Below are 26,098 nucleotides of genomic sequence, written 5' to 3'. Positions count from 1 at the left end.
GTAAAGACGATAGAAGTACAAAGGCTGGATCTCTTTGGCAGCTTTGTTGTGTGTTATCTTTTTTATGTTTGGGGAGTAACAACAATATTCTACATACAAAATAAGCATAAAAACAATTACATACCGCTTTTAAATTCTGGATGGCAAAATGTTAAATCTCTGCAGTTGCGTGCTGGATTCTTTCTTGATCCATCTGGAGTTATGATATTTTCAATTTGTGTGTTGATGGATTTCAATGTAGCAGCAATCTCTGCTACACTACCAATTCCTTCAGCAGCCTGGTCACCGATGAAGTAAGGCGGCCAAGATTCTCCTTTGTAGGGACCTGATATGTTTGAATCACTACAGCAGGGGCCTGGAGGGCCAGGGGGACCAGGAAGACCTTGTGCCCCAGGCAAACCAGAGTTGCCCTGTTGAAATATAACAATTTTAGTCTTTGTACATTATTACGTGATGAATCGTACATACAAATTTTTCATGGGTTACCTTTTCATGCAATTTGTATATTATTTCAGGACAGGATTTAAAACTGGAAATCATGCAAAGTAGCATAAAGTCTTACCGCAGACCCAGGTTCACCAGTTTGACCTCTTGGCCCAGGGGGTCCAATTGGACCTGGATATCCACTATGACCATCTTTTCCAGGAGAGCCACTAGGACCAGGAGGGCCCTAAAGAGGATTATCAAAAAGATGAAATATAAATCCTAATATAGGATAATTTGCATTGTTTATTCCTTTCATTGAGAAGGCCCTGGTTAACACAAGAAGGTCCTCCTTTTCACAGTTTTATTTTTTTTTCTATTTTACTATGTGTTTGACTGTTTTGTAATTTATTGATACCAAAACTAAATGGAATCAATAAATTGATTGATTATAAAGAAGACCTAAGAATGACCTAAGAAGTCAATTAGAGTGAGCTAGAAATGAAACATTGGTGTCTACCATCTCTAATCAAATTTGCTAAACCTCTTATCTTGGAGGGAGAAGTATAATAAGGGAAAAGATACAGTATCTGTCAGAGATATCTCTGAAATATGTCCTTACAAAGTAATGAAATAGCGTGCTAAAAGGTGATTGGTTGGTCAGACATCAGCTATCATATCAGAAGTAGGGTTATACAGAAATATCTTTTTCTCATTATTTCAAGGAATCAAAGCAAGACACTGTCCGTGAGTTCTACATTTCTTCAGATCAAACACACCCCACTTTTCCTGTACAGAGAAAAGCACCTCCTCTGTACGTTCATGATCATGAGCCTGCAAACAGTACTATTGATTTGACCTCATTCCTGCAATCTACCTCATTGTATACATAGGTACCACCTTTGCTGGTATCAACCCTGCAATGTACAGTACTAGCATTCCTTCAGGGAAAGTCACATACTGTATGCTCAGTTTGCATAACACTACAGAAGAGGGGACAAGCTATAACTTGGAGTCACTATGCTCCAGTTTGGACGTTACCTATCTGAGCTTCACAGACCATATGGATACAACTACTGTTGGTGAAATACTATTTTTGCAATGACACCTTCACAGCCATGCTTGACCTGCATTCTTCACTGTAGAGCAAATCCAAACCACACTGACAACAGCTGTGTGTTGTCTGTCTCAGTTTTATTTTGGTTTTCTGACTGTCCTTCCCAGGACATTTGGTAATGCTGCTACATCTACAATATTTCTTGACCTTCCATTTACACTGAGAATACGTTTTTACATGTCTAGTCTTGACTGGTGACATTTTGAGAAATAAGAATTTCTGCTACAATGTCTCTGCTTGGCTAAGGGAATGTGGTGATCTGTCACACTTTAATGTTTTTTCCAGTTTGTCAGATGTAAAGTATGTTACCAAGACTGTAAAACGTCTTTTAATTAAGAATCCATGACAAACTTTAAAATATTATTTTTCCACTTGAGGCCAATACGAATATAAGGATCTATGAAAGTCACTAGGGTGTCTCATACAGTACCAATTGTAAAAAATGCAACTTTCATATACATACAGTAAATGAATGCCTGCAATATATTATTTCTTAATATAGTCTTAGAATATTCAAAATTTTACACATTTAAAATACACATTCCTTTTTCATGCTTGACTGTTCATTCATTTTCAGCTATGCTTTTCTAATTAAAGTTTTTGTACTTACTTTAGGACCCATAGGTCCAGACGTACCAGAAGGGCCAGGTTCCCCAGGTCCACCCTTGTAAAAGTAATGAAATACAACAGTTTATAACAGATTCTGTTAAATCCAAGATTGCAGAAAAGTTATGTGACCTATCAGCTTTTCATGACAATTATATCATGGCCATATCATATAATGACATTGCCACTTTTCATACCTCTATTATTTTCGGTTTCAGAGAATAAAACCTTTCAAAACTCCTCAAATGTTGTCATAAATCTAATATAGCTGCCAAACCATGTTGCCTGTCTATGTAACAGTTACTGTGATGCTGCTTCTCATTAGCTTTAAGAGTCATGCAGAGATGATAGATTGAAAGGTGTAGATGGGGAGGCAGTGGGGATTTGGTAGAGATATGCAAAAGGAAGACCTGGGTGTGAGACTTATATACAGTACACAGGCAAGTGGAAGTGTGCAGATTAGAATCTAACCTTCCTCGCTAACTTCTGTTATGAATTCATAATACTTCATACTGTAGTGCCTTATCACTTACAGGGGGACCTGGAATACCAGGGTTTCCAGGGAATCCTCTGTGACCTTTAATTCCTTTTTCACCAGGTGTACCAGCCTCTCCCTTGTCTCCACGGGTGCCTGGAACACCCTGGTCATAAAAAAAAACAGAAAGTAAAGGATTTAGGTTTTGATGCTTTAATAAGGGCTTAAGAAGAAGAATATGTTTTAAAACTTACAGGACGTCCTGGAACACCAGCCGGCCCGGGTGATCCAGCTGGACCAGTATATCCCTAAGGTCAGAAAAAACGAGACTTACAAAGAATAACTTAAGATTCATGCAATTTTTAAAGTAAATTAATATATAAAATAAATTAATGTGTGGTATAATGCTAGAACTGTAGGTATGTTTTACATTTAGTGATTGAATTTAAATGAAATGTGGATTTACTTCATGAAACTAAAAGAAAATCAGTATTTATTTAAGTTTTATTTTAATAATGAAGAGGAAAAATGCTTATAAATTTTGAAGAATCCTGTATATTAAAAGGGAGGTTCTATATATGCTAAAACAATAAAGCTACTAATAGATTACATGCGATGTGATACTTTATTAAAAGAGATTGTGATATTTGGAAAAATAGACGGCCAGTTACACTCAGATGTTGAAAATTTACTGGGTACTTTTTCATTTACAGGCAGCATGATACACATTTAGACAGAGAATGTCTTAAAACGTCTGTCTTCATAAGTTTAATCTTATCAAATGAATAAGTCTTGTTCCCACAACATATACTGAATGCATGCTGTTTTTGTTCATTTTATTCAATGTAATTTATTTTTCAGAATTCAATGAAAAATACACTCTGGCTATGTTCTAAGTGCAATTACTGTAATACTGTAACAGTAAATTGCATAACCTAAATATAAAACTATCAAGAGCATGATAGGGAATTAAATATCTATATACATACAGTATGTATGTATGAACTATTTATTAATTCGAACTACAGTAAGTGAGATTATGGGCATGAGATATCCTATTGAAATCTCCTTATAACTCACAGGTTGTCCTCTTTCACCATTTTTCCCAGATTCGCCAGGAGGTCCCTGGGGCCCTGGAAGTCCTGGAGGGCCGTTATTTCCTGGGTGACCATCTTTACCAGTATCTCCCTGTGGAAACAAAAGAAATGTATGGTAGTAAACTAAACACAATAATTTGAAGTGTGTGTCTTCAGATTTCATTTGTGCAAAGCCATTGCTTTGGGTGCTTTGACCCTATCAAAAATGTTATGACTTAAGTTTTTTTCTTGAGGTGTTTCTGTAGGCCTATAGTAGATGTTAGAAATCAAGATTATTTTATATATCCGAAACATATATTTTAGCGTACTAAAATAGTTTGTTATTTTTAAAGATTTGTAAAATACCATGGAACAATGTCCAGAAAGCTGCATTCCGTAATGTCTGAGACATTCAATTGTTAGAAGAGACAACAGGGAACTAAAAATATCTGCAGCTAACTCAGGAAATGGCAGCATATTGGAAAAACGGGTTACCCTTCTATTTTAAGATTTAATTCAGCAGTTGTTAAAAGCTATTTCTATGCCACTTTTTTGTCTCTTATGCCATTGTATATGATTGTTTTGTATTCTGTTTCTGTTCATTTATAGGTTTCCATAAACTGCATGAACTCTGTGACCCACTGAGTTTACCAAACTACTTGTGCAATCATTTGATATTCTTTGATGCATCCAACTTGAACACCTGTCAATTCCTGAGGCATTCCAACTTTGATTCTGATGTTTTCTTTTGCACATAAAATGCATAATTCAGTTGAATTGAATCCTTCAGACTGAATTGGGCAATATAAGATATTTAACTTTTTTCACCTAATATACCGCTTGTTTTTATTGTCTCTATATTTTTGGATCATTGTTATGCTATCATTCTGTCTACTTCACAATTTAGCCTGGTATTGCCATCAGTATTCACAATCACAAATAAAGACAAATGAGACAGTTCCAGAGGTGACCATGTATGCCTGGACCAGGATTTATAGATGAGGTGGTATTCTTTGGAGCAGTTCTGCAGTTGCATTCTTTCTTCACACATTAACCTTTTCATCACTTAAGTAAAGATCTCTACCCTATACCTCTACCCTCTTACCTCTTAGCAAATTCTAAAGAATGGTTAAAGTAATGAGAGGTAGCTTGACCTTGACAGTCATCTCTGGGACTGTAAAACTGGAAATTACATTTATGAATATAATTAATTCCTCAAAAACATTTCATAAGGTAACAATTCATAAACCAAAAACACTCAACATGACATGTTTTTACCCTAACAGTACCCTGAATAATCAAACTAGATACTCTGTTCATTCACAAGATAAAAAGACCAAATAAAAGTGTAAAGCTGTGTTGTGGGAGATCTTGCTATGAGACTGACATTTTCCATTCAGGTTTGAACTAAGGTTTACACCTTCATTATAGCATAAATCTTTGTGATTACATATTTTCTTTCTGGGAAGAGTGAGTACAAATTAAAAACTAAGAAGTGTCATACCTTAGGACCAGGACTGCCATCTCGTCCAGGAATTCCATCAGTGCCAGGTATACCCTATACGAGAAATAAATACTTTAATTTTTATTTCCTTGATTAGGGAATTGAGTAAGGTGCAACATGATGGCCAGACATTTTGGACTTGGCAAGGATTAAATTTCTATTTTTCCCTTATTAGTACAATATTCTAGAAATTTATTTTCTTACATGTCCTCTGCCATCCAGCTACTGTATGTGCATAAGAATCTCGGAAATGCAACATTTTCAGAATAGTAGATATATAAACATTCATGCTACTTAATAATGTTTTAGCTGAAAGAAAACAAAAATAGTTTCCTTGTTTACGTGCAATCAATTCAGTTTTATTAAGACGTCACATGGAAAAGTTAAATATTTGAAAACAGTACAACTAAGTTTTCACAAAAATACTTACATCTTTGCCTGGCTCCCCTGGCAAGCCATTGGCTCCAGCAATGCCTGGTGCTCCATTAAGGCCTCTTTCACCCGTGGCACCTGGGAATCCATCTTTTCCTGGTGATCCCTGCAATAACACACGTAATTTTATCTTACACTTTGGTGTAGATCAGCTTGGCTAGGTAGATTTAAGTTTTAAAGTGGTACAGGTCATTTTACAAGAGAGTAGTAGAGAAAAGTGTCTAGAATGTTAATAGTACTGTGTTTGCAAACCTGATTAAAAAATAAAAACAAAACAATACACACAAATAAAACAAGGTCAAGCTTTAAGATAAGGGTAAGGGTATGGGTTTGGGTATGGTGCACAAACTGGACTACTACTTTGTTCACAGTACCCAGGAACAATAAAGGACAGTACAAGTTATTACTACTGTAATTTGGCAATTTGGTCATCCCTTTTTCCATTTATACAACTGGATATTTTGTGGAACCCATCTGGAGCAAAGTACATTGCTCAAGGAAGAAATTACCTTCCAGTTTTAAGTTCAGAGATCTAACCACTACTCCCACACTAATGGTAATTTGTGAGTTTATTAGTGTTTCTGTTATAAATTACCTAAAATGTCATGGAAAATTTATAACTGAAGTTCCCCAACCCTGAAAACACATATATTTGAACAAATGCAAAAAGATCCAAAAATCTAGTTCCACTAATATAGTTAAGAATAACTAATATCCTAATGACTGCATTAAATGGTATGTTATTTTAATGCTGATTGACTTTTACAGTCCTTAAAAATAAATCTATCCTTAGATTATTGCAATTGGTGATTAGGATCTGGAATATAAATTAAAACAAAATACCAAATTTAAGTCCAAAATAAAATGTTCTAGTAGGAATAACTTACCTGTGGGCCTGGCAGTCCTTGTGCACCTGGTGATCCCGATGGACCTTGCAAACCAACTAATCCTCTTGAACCAGGAATTCCTATTGGCCCAGAATCTCCTCGTTCACCCTGTGAGGATCATACACTGCTTATAGCCATTACAATTAAATAACTATTACACTACTACTGAAGCAGCAACTACAACTTTGATTACTACAAATACTGAATGTTTATGTTTACACACAGTTTGAACGAAACCTTTACTACTCTAAAAGTCATTGAAGAGTCCGATCAACTGTGCAGTAAAATGTTTAGTTTACTGGTTTGAGCATTTTTTTCCATTTTCGATCACTTGATGCCTTATACACTTATCTTAAAATCATTATGTTTAGTGATCTAAACCACTTGCGCCTCAAAAAGAAGAAAGAAAAACAATTACTACTATTTGGCACATGGAAATTAAAAGGTAAAATGCAATTTACTGTATCAGCTTGAGAGGATACCTACTACCTATACTGTACTTGGAGGCAGTCAGGAGGCAATAACTAGAGTGCTTTTTCCGCTACTTATTGTCTAAATAAACTACTTACTCAATGAACAAAAAGACCATCTGAATGCCCAAAATTATATAACATAATTCTACATCTACCTGTCCTAGCTACAAAAGAAACTTCCAGATGCAATATACTGGAACTTTAGTAATCTTTTTACACAGATATTTTCAAGCATTTTTGAAATAAATACTCAAGATGTCATACTGGCTTTCCATTTTCTCCTGGAGGCCCTCTCTCTCCTGGGGGGCCGGGAGCACCTTTAGATCCCGGTTCACCTGGGTTACCTGCGGAGCCAGTTTTTCCAGCAGGACCGACAGGGCCGATTTTACCATCTATTCCCGGGGGACCCCGGAAACCAGGACTACCCTGTAAAAACAAAGAATCATCATAGCTAAGAATTCCATGTCACAAAATGTATTAATTTCTTCATTCATGTATTTGAAAAGAGATACCAGTAAATGGTGGCATCTAGTAACAAGGGTTTTCAAGGTATGCAAGTCTACAGTATAATAATGCAACAGATCACTCACATTCTGTCCAGGAGGACCAGGAACACCTGGTGGTCCCATGAGACCCTGGGCACCCTGTTTAAAATAAAATATTTAAAATACATATAAGAGATGTACCAGGACACCAGGCTCAAGATGAAACCTGCAATAAAACAAACTACAAAGAAAAAACAGTCCTACTGTATATTACTTGTGCATATTGAATTTGGCCACAAGACCCAAAAATAAAATGTTTTTGCAACATAGTAATTCCTTTAAAGAGCATTATTAACACTTACACTGTAAGATCATTATTTTTGCACATTTTTAGTACAACAACAGTTATAAAAATGCACTTCACTGACTTTGTTCTCCGGACCATGAAAGAGAATCTTCGGAGATAAGAACTGACAATCACGCTCTGGTTTGTAAAATATGTGGCTTCACGGTGTAAATGTAAGTTTTTTTGTGTCCAGTTTTTGGTGCATAAACTTACAGTTCAGAACCTTACAAATTGGGTTCAGTTGTAATTAACTTTAATGGAGGAGAACTATGAAAATGTATAGTGTGGTTTTCAGCAGTATATGGATTATTTTCAATGCCTGTAGCTCTTGCATCTGTAATTCTCTCCTCTTCTCTTTATTTAAAGCTCTCAAATAACCACATTGTATTAAAAAAATAGAATTCAAATATCTCTGAAATTAATTAGCTCATCTTCAGCATAATAATAAAATGATTACTGTCATCATTCTGAGGACTTGTTTTCTGACAATTCTGACATATTCATATTTATATCTACTTGGAAACGTACTACATTACCACACTATCTCCAGGGAATAATTTATTTCAATTTGTTTGCCATCAGGAAAACAAAAGTAACTGCATATAGTATATGCCTTCTTTCTATTAGATGAAAGCAATGTTTGCATTTTGCCTTCATCCAAGAAAATAAGAGTATAAAGTTTTATAAATATTATATATAGTGCACAGAGAAAATAGGGGATATGGGGATAATATCTGGAATAATGCACTTACTGAAATCAAGCATAAGATAGACAATCAAGTTGAAGTGAAGGTCAATTGACGTATAGGTTTTTTTGAAGTTCCAAGGGAAACCAAGCCAATTTTCACAATGACATTCTGCTTTTGTACTGGTATTGGTTCCCTTCTAACCACAAGAGAAATACCACATGCTCCTGATGGGCAACCTAAAAACTTCCAATGGGATATGGTATGATATGTGTATTGATATTCAGTCCTTTTGGTCATGGTGACTCCCAGGTTGTGATACCACAGGTTTTGACATGTCAAAAGAGGATGTGTAATCATATTAGCTAATTTAGGTGATCGCCATCACAGAAGCTGATTATGAATTAAGACTAATGTAGACATAACCAGTACTAGATAGTGCAATGTTATCTTGTCATGTTCTCTTAGTCTGTTCTTGCTTGGAAATATTGTTTGGTTTTGCCTTTGGTCTTAGACTATATTATTTTACATTATGTTATTTCTTGGTCTTAGATTATTTGCAGTAAAACATAAAGCCATTGAATCAAAAGTGAATAGTGTGCAGTGGATGCTTCACAACCGGGTGGTGAAATGCTCTTCTGTCACTTGACACAAACACTTTCAAAGTTCTGTTTACCATTAATTGATACTGAAAGTTAAATTGTGTGGCTTACACCTGAAATGACATTTTGGCAATCTCACAACTTCCTACAACTCCAAAAACAAAATTAAAAATACAGATAAAAAGGCTTAATAATATCTCTTAATTTGGGACCTATATACAGTACATTACTGTGAGTACAGTATGTACGTGTGGATGCATGTCTATGCATGTACCTGATTACCAGGTGGACCACTGCTTCCTTTCGGCCCTGCGGGACCCATTCCACCCTAAAAGATCAAGATATCCAAAATCAGAAAAAAGACAACAAAATTGAAATACATTCTGAGTAGACTTACAATCACATATCTTCCCAGTGTGCAATTCACATCTTTATAATTATATTTATTAAACTCTCTTTCTATATTATTCATTCATGTATTGAATAAATAAAAAATATATATTTCAATGTCTAAAATGTTACTGTGCGTTGTTATTTAACTAAAACCCACAATTGCTGAATGCCTAGTGTATTATCTAAACGAATCAAGTACTCACCGGTTGTCCTGCTGATCCAGGAAGTCCTGCTGGTCCTGGAGGACCAGCTTCACCTCTATCCCCTGGTGACCCTTTTTCTCCTTTTAAACCAGGCTCCCCGTTGTGACCCTGCACCACAGGAGTTTACTGTTAACCTTTTACGCCTATTCTTGAATTTATACTCATCACATTTATTTTGATCTGACAGCATTAACAAAAAGTCATCTCTTGAAAGAAAATAACATTTTCATGCAATAATGCATTTAACTGTAGTAACATTAATGATCATCAATAATCACTGTTACTAAATAAATAAACAATAAATATTGTTACAAAGACTGGGAGTTAAAATGGTAAATCTCTAAATATTGGAGATAGAGAAAAAAGGTCAGGAAACCCAGTTTCATTAACATACTGCAAAAGATTCTGAACAGGTATGAATCATAACAAGGTTTTGAAGAGTTATTTTTCACTGGCTAATGTAAATATCAAATTAAATTATATTTACAGGGGGTCCAGGGAATCCAGGACTACCTTGAGGGCCAGTTTCTCCTCGTTCTCCCTTAAGAAAAAACAGCAAACAGGGGTATTTTACCACCTACTGTACAAAGATGCATAGTTTGAAAAACTTAATAACAATTCCAAACAATCCCAAATGGATGTTATACACAAAGAATAAGAAATACAATGTTAATCTCTTACCCACAAATATAATCCTGGACCGCTTTTGGGGCAGCATTAACTAAATCTCATAAACACAAGTTGCTGTATTTACTTCTACATTCACTAACATTTTCTCTATGGCAGGTCAATATACAGTAGTATCTATCGGATAGGATAGCAATTCATGCAAAATAATGTGGGCATATAACATCTGCAAGTTAGGTGTTTACTAGTGTTCATTTTACTTTTAATAATTTATATTAATTAGCTCCTTAATAATACATATTATGACCTTAAATGTGTTAAAGACTTACAGGACCACCTCGACCTCCAGGAAGACCAGGGCCTCCAGGAGAACCAGGCTCACCCTGGAAAACAAATTCATTCATTATCATTTGCCTCAGTAAAGCAGGTTTCTTACAAAGTAGTTTGCATTCATTTTTTCTTTGGTGTTTGGCATCTTAAGGTCACTGTTTGAGGGGAACAATCCAGTAGGTTTTGTAGGTCAAAAACCCTCAAGAGCACAAGACCTCAAGTAGAGGGTTAAATTAAGTAGAGTACTGTACAGTATGTAACAAAAGACTATAAAACGTTAGAAATATACACATGTAGTACAAGTAAACTAGCTGGTGAACAGTGCAGTTAAGTTGAATTGTCATATGAACACCCATGATATGCAAAGATTAAAGCGTCCACTATGGTACTATCACTCAGAGTTAGATACTGTAAATGACATCTGTAAATGTCATTTGTAAATGACAAAAAGAAAGACAGAAAATATAGGATGCCAAGCAAAATTCCATTGTCATTCTGCTCTGTAGGAGAATGTAATTTCCAATGTCATTAGGTACTCTGTCATTTCCTAAACACCTTCTTAACCATGATGCAAAGAAGATAAGACAACATAAACCTTAATCCTACTGAAGAAGCATAAAAACCAAGATACAGTATACAGTAATAATGATAAAATATACTTTTCAACAGAAATTGTTTCAAAATCAAACAAAACAATTGTTTCTATTTATTTCAAAGCAGTTTGTATTTACAAGTATTAAAGCAATATGTAGAAAACATCTGACAATTTTAGAGTTTTCTGTATATTCAAACTAAATGATAATTTTAAATAAGCAGAATGCAGGGTCAACATACATACCTATCCTAAGCAGTTTCAGTATAACATATTATATTTTCTTCACTCAATACTGTATGTATAAACATAGTTATAAGACTCTTTTGGACAAAATAAATTATTTAAAATGCTATTGTTAGATATATTGAGACATAAAATCTTTTTTGTCGCAACAGATTGATAGAAATAGATGATAAACAAAATGAACTGGTAGAATGGGTTTTAATTAAGTTTACTGAATAATGAAAGTGTCCCAAGGAATGTACCATAGTGAACATACATTGCATTAAGGAAGTACAAGACTGGACATTTATGATAAAAGAACATAAGCAATAGCCTTCTTTGATTCAGTGCATAGATCGGTGACTGTAGTGAAGAAGCAGACCACCATGACTGTCCCTTTCTAATATGATTGTGTAAGCAGCACAGCAGAGAACTCTGTATTTAAACCATTTTCTTTAATCTAAATATTGGTGAGGTTTTTGTTCTGAAATTATTTTAGCTTCCACACAAGCCATCAAATAAATAAAACATCAATAGTATAAATAAAAAAGTATACTGTAAATATATAAATCTAGAATGTAAATTGCTTGCTTGTGTTCTGTGATTCCCTTATATTGGTATTATATTTGCATAGTATAGACTTTTGTGTTAAACACGTTCAGTATACTGTACAACCCTGTGTTTTTTAATGACAGATGTTGTCTGTCATGGCAAATTCAGATTTTACTATTTCTATTACTTTAAATTAAATATGGGGCTTTTTCTCTGTTTTGTTTCTGGTTGGCACATAAACGTTAACACTCATTTCAAAATGTTTAATATGGATCTTTCTTCAACATTTATGTGAATTATTTATAGTCTTTAGAATATTTAAGTATTATTCTAATTTTCTGAAGCAATATTACGATATTGGAATATATTGTGTTGATTAGAATCATAACTTTAAAATGTACCTACAGCAGGAAGGTTATTGTCACTGTTGTATGAAGATGTTGAAGTCATGTAAGAACTGCATGTGATGTTATGCTATTCTCATCCAAAAATTTCATAACACACACAATAGGAATTAATTAAATCATACATACTGTATTTTCTACCACCATTTTAAATATGAAATATAAGTTAAAACATCTGTCAGAGTTACTATAATACAGAATTAAATGTCTGATAAAGTCATTCAATTGAGAGACACTTAACTAATACTGTTAGGTCTCATGGGATGCAATGCACACACTTTAACAACAAAGTCATATTATCTTATCTTAATATTGATATTATGTGATTGCAAACTAGCAAGATCTAGTTTGCAATCACAGGGAGCACAACATTTGCAATGAGAGTGGTGTAACACACTGCTTCAAAGATAAGATCCAAATCAATAGGTGCTGTACTTGTATACCATGTCTTACTATAAACTACCATATTTACTTGTTCTACAGTATGTTGGTATTTTGAGGATGACTCACAATCAACCAGAACTGTTAATCATATTTGAAATATAATTCACATGTAGCTTATACTGTAGTTTACACGTGGACACATTATAAGTTGAAGGTCAGTATTACTGAACTCTGGGTAGGGGTAAAACAAAGTGTGATATCTGCAGATAAAAATTTTGTTATTTTAATTTGGAAGTTAACACAGCTTTTGTTAGTATTTAATGTTAGGAATTAACAGCACTTACTCTGTCACCTGGAGGTCCTTTTGGGCCAGGAGAGCCTATAGGACCAATTGGACCCTAATATTAAGAATAAAATAATAGAAACACAAAAGATCATATTTTAAGAAACCAGACATTTATGTAGCATTAATATATATTACAGATATACTGACATGCTTCAATATTTCTTGCATAATGGTACATTTAATTATCTATCTGTAGACAGACACTAAAACATTTCTGTGGACGTCAGGATGTCAGGTTTTGAGGTAAGGATACTATTCTCTTCCCTCTTGTGATCAATTTCTAATAGCCAATCAACATCAGTATTTTTAGTAAGTGGAAGTATAATAGAATGCCTGAAGAAAATACACAAAAACCCATGGAAAACATGGAAGCTGCACAGGTCCAAGGTCAGAATTCAACACATAACCACTTATACTTCCCAACTTTACACATAAAATCAGTATTTAATTAAATTGTAGTTTAAAATTTTGATTATTTTTCAGTATGAATACTTACTTTGGTACCGTCCTTTCCAGGACCTCCATCAGAACCCCTTGGTCCCATGTCACCCTATTAAACAAAACAAAAATGGCATTGACATTCATTCCAAACACCTGAGCTATTGCGTTGAATTTTCTCATTCTCAAAGTTCATTTTAGAGCTTTAGCTTTAGAGATTCATTTAAATAAAATATTAGATGAAGAGTCCTGAGATGCAGAAATTCATATTCATGGAAAGATCTAGAGGTTGTTCAGTTATTCCTGTACCTTGGAAATCATTTATCACACATTTTTGACATTGACAAGAACATCCAACATTGCCTGTGCTTGAGGAAATGGGTGTTTGAAGATTGTGTGATTAGATCTGAAACCAACCTTAAGCAGTAGTAATATTTGCTGTACCCTACAGAGCTGAGACATGGACAACCTTTAAATGATACCTCAAGGTGCCGTGTCTGTAAAAAATTATGGCTGTGGAAGAATGTTTGATTATAGCCTGGAAACAGGAGAACCAACATGAGCATCTTGTAGCATATCAATACAATGTGAGTTTCAGACATCAGTTTCTGTGGGCAAGTCATTCAGTTGTCCAATTCCAGACCCCAGTCAAACACCAGCAGTGGGGTGTCTGGGTGAGTGTTTCAGAATCTAGACTAAAGACCTAAAGCTCATATTTTGGGGGATACTGGTATTGTACCCTAAACAAGGAACCGTACTCAAATTGCTTCTGTAAATAAATGTAGTATGAAAAGTAATCAGGCCTAGCATATACTCATGTAGAGAGCAGATAAATCATTTTAAGAATGTCCTTACTTCCAGCATGAATAATTGCAACATGGACACCAACCTCTGAGACCCTAATGCCTAGAATTTCCTCAGATGGAGTAAGAGTCTGCTAGTAAGATCTTATTCTTTTGAAACTGTACAATGACAATAAGAGATACAGTAGGAAATGGGAAAAGCAAGCAATGAGAAGATCTGACAACCCCTCCTCTCTTTAGGTTTTATTAATTATTAACATGATGATGATCAACAATGATCATGTTTTCAGATTTCAAGTATCTCTTTATCACTAAAGGCAAATATTATTAATATATTATTATGTTATTATATAATATTATTAATTTATGGTGCTGTTCCTCTGAAATGTAGTGCTATGTGAAAGAATCAAAATCTCTAAAGTGACCTCCATGATATTGTATTTCACCTGAGATATCACAAGTAAAATATTTTTTCAGCCAAGCCAGTAAACGTACAGTACATAGAATATTGAAGTCTTAAAAGGGGGAGAAAACATAACTTCTGTTTACCACTCCTGTACATACCTTTTCGCCTTTTAATCCTCCCAGGCCTGGCATTCCTCTTTCACCTGGCATCCCTTGAATTCCACTTAATCCACTGGCACCAGGGGGACCCAGAGGCCCTTGAGAACCCTGAGAAGTAAACATTTGGAAATTTTAGTAATAATGTAATATTGCATTTTTTTAATAACAATGTTTTATGTATATGTTAAAAACACAGTAGCTCTTTTAATTACTTAAATACTACCAATGAATGGATGGAAATGTACAACAATTTTGTCAATACTTGTCTTTTGTCAGTAACTTACAGTATATCTATCACTAAAAGGTAAAAGTATATGTTAGATATCAGGTATTAAACAGTAACTACTGTATATACAATTACAACATACTAGCATTAATTAAGATTTTAAGTTGTTTTTCACTAATAAAGAACCTGCAGAGACATGTTTTTTAGGTTTGTTTCATGATGATGCGATTTACTATATTCACTTCATATTTATCTTTTCTGCTTTTTTAGATTTCATAGTCAAGGGGGGCAAGCTTCCATGGTAGCCGACCATGTCTCTGCTCACCTGTAAGCCAGTGCTGGTCACCCTGGATACAGAGTTAGAAAGCCCGTATAATCTGTTGACAATTATGACCTCCCCTGTCTCTGGTGAAGCAGGCTACCTAAGGTCTGATCTGGCAGTGTTCTGGGCTCTGGGCTATAGTGTTTGCTTCGAGCCTCTCAAGTTCCACAGTTCTCTGGATCCCTACTTCACTATCTTGTGCTTCGATTGGATTCTTGACCATGCCCTGCTTTGACCCTTTATGACTTTATTGTGTATCTCCACCTATGAGTCTGCTTATCTACACCTACAGTTTTGTATGCCCTTTTTGTGCTTTTTCTCCATGTCACCCACCTTTGAACCCTGTTTGAATAACAATGTATCTGGACTGAGCCTTGTCTGCTTCCCTTGCCTATTTGCTACACTTGCCTGCTTCTTTCCTGTTCTTCTGAGCTTTCCTAGCCTGCTATTGGGTTCGTCTTTTGACCACTGACCCCTGTTTAATTCTCAATCAGTAGATATTACAGTCAGTGAAGAGTATATGTTTCTTTTAAGAATTCACAGTTTTATTAAATTTTAATGCTATAACCTAAATGGGTCTGGTCTTAATCCACATGAAAGAAATGAGAAATCCTTTGGCACATCCACAGAGACATTTGTTATTTTGCATGATGCAAGTTCATAGGTTCTGACAAGAGAATATCGGTGACTCGAGAATGGTGTACATCTAACTGATATTACTAAAAACCTGCAGACACCTAGAACGTAATGTGAGCTACAGTACTGTTTTCCAGAATACCACAAAAGCCTTGGTCAACTAATACCAACACCTCATAATGGTGACCAGCCAAGTATGTGTTAACATTTGGGTAGTCCTGATTGTAATTGATTGTTGCATTAGTTGCATTACCCAGGATTGAACCAGTGTTCATACCATGTCTGTGTATTAAATGCATTCAGTTTGAAGTGATCCACCGTATTTTTACATTTACAGTTTGCCAAGCTACAGTTGTAATACCATACCCATCAACGTTTAACCTATGCATATAAGTTTAAACACAAGGTAGTGATTTAATACTGAGGTCATTTTAATGGCTATAATTTCATACTCACCTTCTGACCTTCTGGGCCTGTTTGACCTGGAGGTCCTCTCTCACCTCGAAGTCCCGGTGGGCCTTGTCCACCTCTCTCTCCTGGCACACCTTGTTCACCCTTAAGTTGTAATTATACATCACATTAAATAATTGCATGCCTTCAGATCGTTTTTTAATACTTTTTGAGAATTTTTGTGACAAAGAGATTTGTGCAACTGAATCAGTATTTGTATCAATATTCTGTAAACTTACATAACGAAAGATTTAGCAAACCTAAACTGTTTAGTTTTTTTTCCAAGAGAAATAATTGAATCCCCCCCAAACACACTTCTTCATGCATTTTGCCTAAATTTGGCTGAAGTGTAAGTAGCTTTCATAACAAGTCATAGATAAAGAAAGGTATAAAATATGAATTTCTCTGAATAGTACTCAAAACTGAGTACACAGACAAGGAAGAAAGTGGTGAGGGATGCCTCTGTGAGACCAACAGATTTGAAATACCTACGGTTAAATAGTTATTATGGGAGATAATTTGCATCACTTGGCAATACCCTGGTCACTCCACAAAGTTGTGTTTTATGGCATGGAGGAAAAACAGCTGCAGAAATGTGGCAAAATGCGTTGGTCAGATGAGACGAAAATGATTTTTTTTAGTCTACATTGTGAAGTGCTAGATTTGGCAAAGACCCAACACAGCATATCACCCAGTTATCTGCATCCCTATATTCAAGCATGGTGATGGTAGGATTTTGCTAAGGAGAAGCTTTTCCTCAGTAAGGAATGGAAAGCTTGTTAGTATTGAATAAAAATGGACAGCAAAGTACACAATTACTAGAGCAAAACCTGTTTCAGTATACAATAGACTTAAAACTGTGTTGAAAATTTACATTTACAGGTCAGTGAGTACAGGTTATTTTTATAAATAAGAAAATGAATAACTTTCAGTTTCTCCCATCAAAATCTTTAATAAGACTTTAATTATTTGGGACACTAATTTTAAATAATGGGTTAAGGCCCTCAACTCTAAAAGCAAATACAGCAAATTAATGACGAGGGAGGGTACTGTGAGGGGTAATTATGTTTTCTGGAATTGTGCCCCAAGACAAAACTATTATGTGTCAATTCACAACACCTATTCTCATAAGAAAGCAGTGAAAATGTTTTAGGGCAGTGATTTTAGATTTTGGGGCAAAGCCATCTGAACTCTATTATATACTGTATGTAGTGAAGCATTAGTTGATTCCTTTTCCATAGAATTCTGCCATTGTTTTTAAGTAAACAGTATAGAAATGTATAAGAATGGAGCAGTTTAAGAAAATACTAAAGTCTGTTCAGTTATTGCCTGTGTTCTGCCGTTTTGAGTTTTACCTGGTCCCAAAAAAATTCAATGAGTATCAAAGATTTTCTTTAAGTTACAGAAACCAGACTTCACCACAGCACCACCAATTTTATGACATACATTTTTTTTATATACACAGTATATCATATATATATGATATATAATGTGCTGTTTTTTAGTGTTTCTCAGTAACTTTGTGTAGGTTTTTGTTCAGTATTTTATTCATATCATTTTATTTTTTAAACACTTCTGATCCATTTGGTTTTACTACCTATGCAAGCAATTACTGTATAACAGTAATATTAATAATTTGTTTTTTATATCTAGTGTTCATACATATATTACACATAATTTTTAGTTGCAGTGTAGTGGAAATGAAACTTGTTATCAAATAAACCCAACATCAAGCAACACTTGTAGTTTTCAGTTTAGCTCATGGCACGTAATATATAAACTAAGAAAACACATTTCCCGTTATCCCACGCATTCATTCATCCAATTCACCTGTGCAATAATATGTAATGTATGTGGGATGAAATGTTTTCATTGTTAAAAATGTACCTGTTTACCAATACTGTTTACCCAATGACATTAGTGGTACAACACACATGTATAACTCATCATATTAAGTGATAAACAGTATCATTGCAATTATATTTGTCAATGTATTAACAGATTAAGTTTATTCACTCAGATAAATTAAGATAATATACAGTAATTATAACATAAAACAAAATTATCCATATGTAAACAATATTTAGCATACAATATATAGTGCCTTTAAAACCAGTAATTTTATCATTGTTATATTGTGACAAATTGCATTTGGAAATATAATTTTGGTAGTGATGTTGAAACGGAGTTTATGTACAATGTTGTTTGATCAATTTTTTGTCACTGGTACAGTATATGATCAGCGCATAAAAGTACTAATACTAACGGGTTAAAATAATTTTGTTAATTTTTAGTTTTTAAAGTTTTTATACATACATACTTGATCTTGAGTAATAGTATGCCAGTGTGCAGCAGCACAGTGTTTGGGAAATTTAAGTCTTCATTGTGCCGCCTGATAGTGTTACAGAGTAGTGCAGTCCTGCATTTCACAACTGGGGAAAAATAAGAATTACGTGCTGCACGTAACTTCTAAACACTGCGGTGGCTACCACAGCATGCCTACAGTATATACACTTCACGTATTCTAGATGGTTGCATCTGTAAGATCAATATATTTCAGTGTTTTCACTTAAGTTTCTGTTGACAATTAGTGTATTGTAAGTCTCCAGTTTGAGCATTATAAATAAACGTTTTGTAATTTTGCAGAATGGCTCTCCACAGGAAGGATTTTATACTTTGCAATCTCAACAATCCACAAACCTTACTTCTTCATGTAAGTATATCACACACTTACTTACAATAAGTGCATGTAGACCTTGGTTGTTATAACAATTTTGGGATAACTCATAGGACAATTATTATTTAATTATCATTATTCATGCTTTATTCCAAACCTTAGGAAACATTTAAAGGTTTATAATCAATTTGGTTATGAACAGATATTTGAACATTTCTCCCAGTAACCATAATATAAATGTATGAAACCCGAGCTGCTGGCTCGGAAAGTACTTTACCTCAATTGTGCGTGTTCTTTCATCAGTACAAATATTTTCAAAAATTGTATTATTACCTTAGGACCTGGCCCTCCAGGATTACCATCTTGTCCATTTATTCCCTAAAACAAATAATACTGAAGTTTGTCAAAACATAATATGGATCAAAACATTGATGTATGTAGTTTTATTGGCTCTCTTTTGTATTTGTTTATATCATACAAAACATCACAAGATATCTTCAATTTACTTTCTATTTAGTAAATTGGAGTTCTTGGTCATAAAATGTATGCTTTTTGAATCAGATAAATGCAATTTTAAATTAATCTTACGTGATTCTGTTTTTATCATTTTCAGTAAATTTATTTAAAACTCATATCTTACCTGTTCGCCTGGCTTTCCACTTTCTCCAGGAGGGCCTGGGTTCCCAGGTAGACCCTTATTTTCAGGAAATCAACACAAAAATGTTTTAATTTGAAACAAGTAACATTTATGTTACCATTCGAGTTAGTAGGGGTATCAAACAAAACTGAATCTATTAGGATAATACTAAGTATCAACTCAATTTTGCATAAGAAATGCAAAACTTTCATAATAATTACATAAAAAATGTTAGTAAATATATCCCCATCAATGGTATACCAAGAGTTCCATGAATAAGAAATGTTTTAAATTTAACCTTGTTAACTTATATAATTAGACATTTCTCTAGGCATTCAAAACTCAGTAAAAGTAACATAAATTCAAATGAAAACTACTGTAACTTTTAACATGAATAGCCATATCTACCTGGAAGCCTGGGGATCCTGCAGGGCCTGTTGGTCCTATTTCACCTGGAGGTCCCTAAACATAATATTTTTTAACATTAAAATAGGATTATCAAGAATTAATACACAAAGTGATAAAATTATTGGTGACTTATCACAGACTGTCATTCCTTTTTGATGCTCACTCACTGGAAAAGTTCAATCACAAAAACAAATTGCTGATATGTTATTGTTTGTTTTCTAATTTTTCTTTTTGTTTTGGTTCTCAACTTCATTAGCTAAGAGTTCATTATTACATATTTAATGTGAAATGCTATGATCAACAATTATATATGAATTCTCCAAGTTATACAATATGTAGTACACTCAAATCCCACTTACAGCTGGACCAGGTAATCCTGCTTGACCAGGTTCACCTGATTTTCCAGATTCACCCTGTTAAAAACAGAATACAATGTTAGAAAATCAGTTACTAGACTAGACTAGGTCAAATTCTAATCTTGCATTTCCTCTTTACTATGCAAATAAGATCCCTGGCTGCAAATGGTGCTGTGTTAATCTTTTCTAGCTTCTGGTATTCTGCTTAATCGCAGATGTACTGTATGTGTTTCATACTCAGCATTGCATGAACAATTGCATTCAACTGCTACAAGCCAAGACCAGAGTTGCCTTCCCACCTCCTCAACCCCTCAACAAAAACAAGTGGCTCTGCTACTGCCATTCCATCTGCACTTTTCTTTCAGTTATCCTGATGTCATCAAGCCTTCCAGAAAGTCAACTTTGGCAAACCTACAGCAACTGTCTTCCATATTCACTTCCCTTTCACTTTCTCTCTCTAAACTCTTTTGCTCAGTATTCAACCTACCACATTTACTGCCCCTGCCTGTTATATATTGTTTTGTCTCTCCCCAATCCTTCTTTTCAATGTTCCACCAGGGGCCCAAGTTCCTGACTCCGAGAGGTGCGAAAGAACAGAATAAGTCATTACCAGATTCGGTCCTCCTCATTCATACCTCATACTGTCCAAAGTGCCCATGGCCTAGGCATCTACATTAATGGTTTCCACAAACCATTTATTCCTCCAATTGTTGGTGTCCTCCTGGTGCTGTATTGGCCCTAAACTCTCCTCCTCCAAAAGCTTCCACCTGTAGCTTCCAAATGTAGCTGAAATGTTTTCGTCCTTTGGGGGTTCCATCCATAATGTGTCTTTATCCAATCTGTCTAGAAAACTTCAGCAAGCGGTATCATTCTTCCTACTTCCCACCAAAGAGTTTCAAACTGAGACGCACACATCTTTTCTCCTTCCAACCTAACCCTCTCTCCTTCCTACCTAACCTCATCAATGTAGCATTTTCACCCTGGCTCATCCTTCAAAGGTGAGAGAGAATATGACAGCACTGTCATTTCCTTAGCAAGGTGAGTTAAATTACTATTTTATTCTTTCAGATTTATTGACTCATTTCATCATTAGAATTTAGAAATTAGAATCCAAACTACAAAAAGTAATAAATATAGATGCTTACAGGTGGACCAGCTGGTCCTGAAGGGCCCCTTTCACCATCCTTACCAGAAGGACCCTGAAAGACAAACATTATATTCTTCAAAGCTGGAAATATCTAAGAAGAAAAATGTACTGTGCTCAAATATTTGTTAAAAAAACTACTAGATATTTACACAACAGGCTAATTTAAAAGGATACAAAAATATAAATTAGTGATTACTTACATCACTACCCCGTGGACCAGGGAATCCCATGACTCCTGGGGGGCCTCTAGGGCCTGGAGGCCCAGAATTTCCTGGTCTTCCTTGCTCACCAGGGCCTCCCTGTGTTCACAAGGTATGAGTCTATTACAAACGTATACTAAAACGATTTATTGCAAAAACAACCCAATGTTCATACAGAGTAGGGCCTAACTGAATTCAGACTTTTTAGAAACAAAAATATGACATACAGTACTCAAGATGCTGCACATTTTATCTACTGTACATAGGACACAAAAAAAAATCAGTTTTAGTATAAACCCTTTTTTCATTTTTTGCTTTTGCAATCAAAGACATTACCTTTTTCTTTGGAAATTGTATTTCCCATTACCTACCCTTTAGGCACAATAAGCAATTAGCACATAAAAATACATTTGTACAAGTGTACCTGTGGTCCAGGTTTGCCATCTGCACCAGGATTTCCTGGCGATCCTGGCATGCCCTATAAAAAGCAAAAAAAAAAACAATTTATTATTCAAAGAACTGTCCTTAGGTTTAAAAATATGTACCCACAAATCTACAAGATCACTGTTCCACTTTAGTACTTTTGATATTTTTCATTACAAATTCAAAGCCTGAGAGTCACAGTTTTCCAAAAGACACATGAAACGAATACAAATATGATAAAAGGCATGCAAAAGAAGGACACAAAAAGTAATGGTTTACTAGAACTTTCTTATTGTAAAATTATTGCCTGAACCACAGCCTTGTATTTCTGAATACTGGTGCCTTATTGTTACTTTATAAGGTTTTGAAAGTAACAGGATGAGTTGGAAAGATTTTAATTTCTGTTGTGCAAAATGTGTTCTTTTAATGAAAAACTCAATGCTCAAATGAAATTTAAAGCAATGAATTCTCTTTTATCACTGGATTTGCAGACATTTTGAAAATTAAAATAAATGTTAACCCCACTTTCTCTGGGAAAAAGAATCAATAACCATAGAATCACTAACTGAATGAAACTTTTTAAAAGAAATATTTCCATCAATTTACATCAATATTACCACATTAATTCATTCCAGATATGGTTATTAAATATTTCTATTTATTTAAGTTCTACATAATACAATATTTTAGATTAGATACAATAATGTATTTTTTAATAATTATATTTTAAAATTGTTGTTAACTAAGTCATAATTTATGTAGTGAAAATCAAAGACTTTAATGGCTACATACTCTCATTCCAGGCTGACCAGGTAGCCCGGCGGCGCCTTGATCACCTGGGTTACCCTTCGGACCTGGTAAACCTATTTGACCACGCTCACCAGGACCACCCTAAGTGAAAACAAAATATTTTCATGTGGCTGAAATGACTCTAATACACACTGGAGCTGTGGATCAAAAACAGAACAGATAAAAATGCCAGAACACATGACAATGGGCCTATAAAAGTCGCTATATATTTAAAATATTGGACTGTAATATTCCTTTTCAAATAAACCTGAAATTCTTTTTAAAGCTTTACTACTTTAAATAACAGAATAACTTAAAATACATTATTTTTTATGAAGCTAGTCCAGTAAAACTGCTGTATTACATAGGAATCCATATTAATGATTTTAAGCAAATTATTATTATATAATACATGCTTCAAAAAGCATTTCTATCACTTGAATAATGGACTAACTTGCATGATTTAAATGGACATAGATATTAAAATGTGTATTCTTTATCTGCCTCCAACCTTTTAGAACCTTTAAGTTCTAAAGTGACTTTCAGTTCACTAAAGTGACTGTTCAAATTTCAATAATTGCATTATATAGTCCACTTATTCATACCATTAAAGATATCACAAAAAAATTGATCTCACAGTCACTAACTAACTGGATTTCAGGTTATAGCATTTTTTATCTTTTTCTAATGGAGTAACACAACCCTTTCTCTCTCAGAGCTTGATTTGCCTTAGTTTAAAAGTTACTTAATTTACCTTTAGCACCAGTCCCCAAAAGCCCTTATTCTTTTACTCTCCCAAATTTCTGAAGATGTACAAAGACCACAACAAGGTGTTGGAGTTTTACCTTTTCTCCAGGAATACCATTTGCACCAGATGGTCCTCGCAGGCCAGGCAGACCCTAACAGAACCAAAACATAAATATACGAAATATATATACATACTGTAGGTTGATAGGAGTGGGTAAAATTAGGATTTGACCTCAACACAAACTTCTTTTTAAAACTCCATATATCCATGGAAAACATTATTGGAGGCTTTGAGTGAATTGTTAATGCTCATTACGTATTGTAACTATAATTGTATTTACGATTTTAGGGGTGTACCTAAGATTTCCTTTCCTGATAACCATGGCTAATTTTAAGCCACTGTAAATGTTAATATTGATTTCATACATATATTTGGTAAGTGAGTACATTACAAGCTACTGAAACAAGGCAGCATTAGGTTTAATTCAAAAATCGTTCTGGGGGTTGCATTTAAGACTCTGCAATTGAATGCTGATTGATTTTATTTAAAAATAATTAAAAATAAGGAGGACTAAGCCTTAATCTGATCCATGTCAGTATGCAACGTGAATGCATCTTCCAATTTAGCTCTTGGATCGGACATTCCACAGACAAATACACCATCAAATGGAGACAACTTTTTATTAAATGTCGACAAAATGTTTATGTTAACTTTTTGAGGCAGTATTCCAAAGAATAAACAAAGCAAGCTGCTTACTGACAAAATGAAATATGGCTGTGCTAAAAGCCATTGTCTAAAAAAAATTAGGAATAACATAAATCTACAGTTCTATATACTGTATTTTACAGCTGTTCTACAGTATATATTCTATAACAGTGTCATCCAAAGTTTATGGCTGATGATAGTGAAGAAATTGCTTGTATGCCAGCTAGAGAAAAGATTTTCAAAAGGGAAATCATTTTCAATGAAGAATTCATACAAATTAAGAAACTCATAACCATTTCATTACTTTGACAGGACTACTTTGAAAGATCCCATCAGAAATAAAAGTGAAAGTAAATTATATTTGATGACCTTAGAGATCTTTGAGAAATGCATACAGTGGAACCTACAGTATGCGCAAAGCACTTTTGCTTATACTGTAAGTCATCATTACAAGCTCTACTTATAAAAAAGTCTCTATAGTCATATAGTCATTCTGTTATGGATTAAAGCCAGAGTGATAAACTCTCCAGTTGAATGTAAACCATTCTGAAAGCATATAAAATGTATATCTTTGATATATTTAAAAATAACAAAAGGTACAAGCAGATTTTTAAAAATAAATCATATTTAATGTTTAATTTTATTCATGAAGTGTTTTCGATGTGAAACAAAGCTCCTTTTATTAAGATGGCACATGTAAAACTAAATTGTATTATTGAAACAAACGTTTGCATACCTGGACTCACATGTATACTTAGGTCTTCATTTAAAAGCCATATTCAGTATTATGCATAAACATGTATTATAATTTTTCATGTTTTTATATATAATTTATTTTGAGACACTTTAAATCTTCCACGATTTTCTTTTAGTGGGAGCAGAACATACAGTAGATGTTTTGGCCAGCTGTGGACTTAGCTTTAACCCATTGTTTAATTTTTCAATTTTGTAGTTCATATTTTAGATTTAAAATTTCTCTGTGTCCTTCTCTCCTAAGGCTACTGTGCTGGTACTCTGCCTCTATCGATAGAGGTGGCAGTTAACCCTATCTTTAACTTCATTAAAATAAATATTGAAAATGTCATAAATGAAACCTTTGCTGCTGTGTTAAAGAAAAAGTCTGAGTCAATCTTCTGGTTTAAACTGTTTCTAAAATGGATGTCCACATTTCTTCTTCGAAGTGTTTGACCTGGCTAGAAAATGGAAATTTAGAGTAGGTACTCAACCTAATCAACTACATGTCTTTGAGAGAGAAAATCAAATCTTGGCAGAAACCCAGAACCCTGGAACTGTGATAAAGCACTATTACCATTCCACCATCCCACCCAAGATAAATGTTCTGCATTTTTGTTCCCCCATTTATTTGATTTAATGTAATACTTAACTGTAGGTATAGATAGA

General features: G+C 34.3%; 1 protein-coding gene across 1 annotated transcript in view; it reads right to left on the bottom strand.

Moving 5' to 3' along the window:
* The window catches only part of LOC148649017 (uncharacterized), a 67,315-nt gene that overhangs the window by 4,429 nt on the left and 36,788 nt on the right, over positions 1-26,098 (bottom strand). The window contains exons 21-48 of the mRNA XM_088605078.1: positions 24,090-24,143; positions 23,248-23,346; positions 22,457-22,510; positions 22,033-22,131; positions 21,831-21,884; positions 20,689-20,742; positions 20,330-20,383; positions 19,925-19,978; positions 19,618-19,662; positions 16,614-16,712; positions 14,974-15,081; positions 13,665-13,718; positions 13,167-13,220; positions 10,665-10,718; positions 10,196-10,249; positions 9,709-9,816; positions 9,387-9,440; positions 7,584-7,637; positions 7,258-7,419; positions 6,521-6,628; positions 5,632-5,739; positions 5,202-5,255; positions 3,702-3,809; positions 2,876-2,929; positions 2,680-2,787; positions 2,151-2,204; positions 563-670; positions 125-410 (exon numbers count right to left, since the gene is read on the bottom strand). Of these exons, the coding sequence (XP_088461204.1) occupies positions 125-410; positions 563-670; positions 2,151-2,204; positions 2,680-2,787; positions 2,876-2,929; positions 3,702-3,809; positions 5,202-5,255; positions 5,632-5,739; positions 6,521-6,628; positions 7,258-7,419; positions 7,584-7,637; positions 9,387-9,440; positions 9,709-9,816; positions 10,196-10,249; positions 10,665-10,718; positions 13,167-13,220; positions 13,665-13,718; positions 14,974-15,081; positions 16,614-16,712; positions 19,618-19,662; positions 19,925-19,978; positions 20,330-20,383; positions 20,689-20,742; positions 21,831-21,884; positions 22,033-22,131; positions 22,457-22,510; positions 23,248-23,346; positions 24,090-24,143 (2,356 nt within the window). The remainder of the gene's footprint in view (positions 1-124; positions 411-562; positions 671-2,150; positions 2,205-2,679; positions 2,788-2,875; positions 2,930-3,701; positions 3,810-5,201; positions 5,256-5,631; positions 5,740-6,520; positions 6,629-7,257; positions 7,420-7,583; positions 7,638-9,386; positions 9,441-9,708; positions 9,817-10,195; positions 10,250-10,664; positions 10,719-13,166; positions 13,221-13,664; positions 13,719-14,973; positions 15,082-16,613; positions 16,713-19,617; positions 19,663-19,924; positions 19,979-20,329; positions 20,384-20,688; positions 20,743-21,830; positions 21,885-22,032; positions 22,132-22,456; positions 22,511-23,247; positions 23,347-24,089; positions 24,144-26,098) is intronic.

This window comes from Lepisosteus platostomus, chromosome 14, assembly GCF_059453375.1.
Source record: "Lepisosteus platostomus isolate fLepPlt1 chromosome 14, fLepPlt1.hap1, whole genome shotgun sequence".
NCBI classification, from domain to species: domain Eukaryota; kingdom Metazoa; phylum Chordata; class Actinopteri; order Semionotiformes; family Lepisosteidae; genus Lepisosteus; species Lepisosteus platostomus.
Note: the sequence above shows the minus strand (reverse complement) of the source record. Positions and strands in the feature narration are given on the sequence as shown.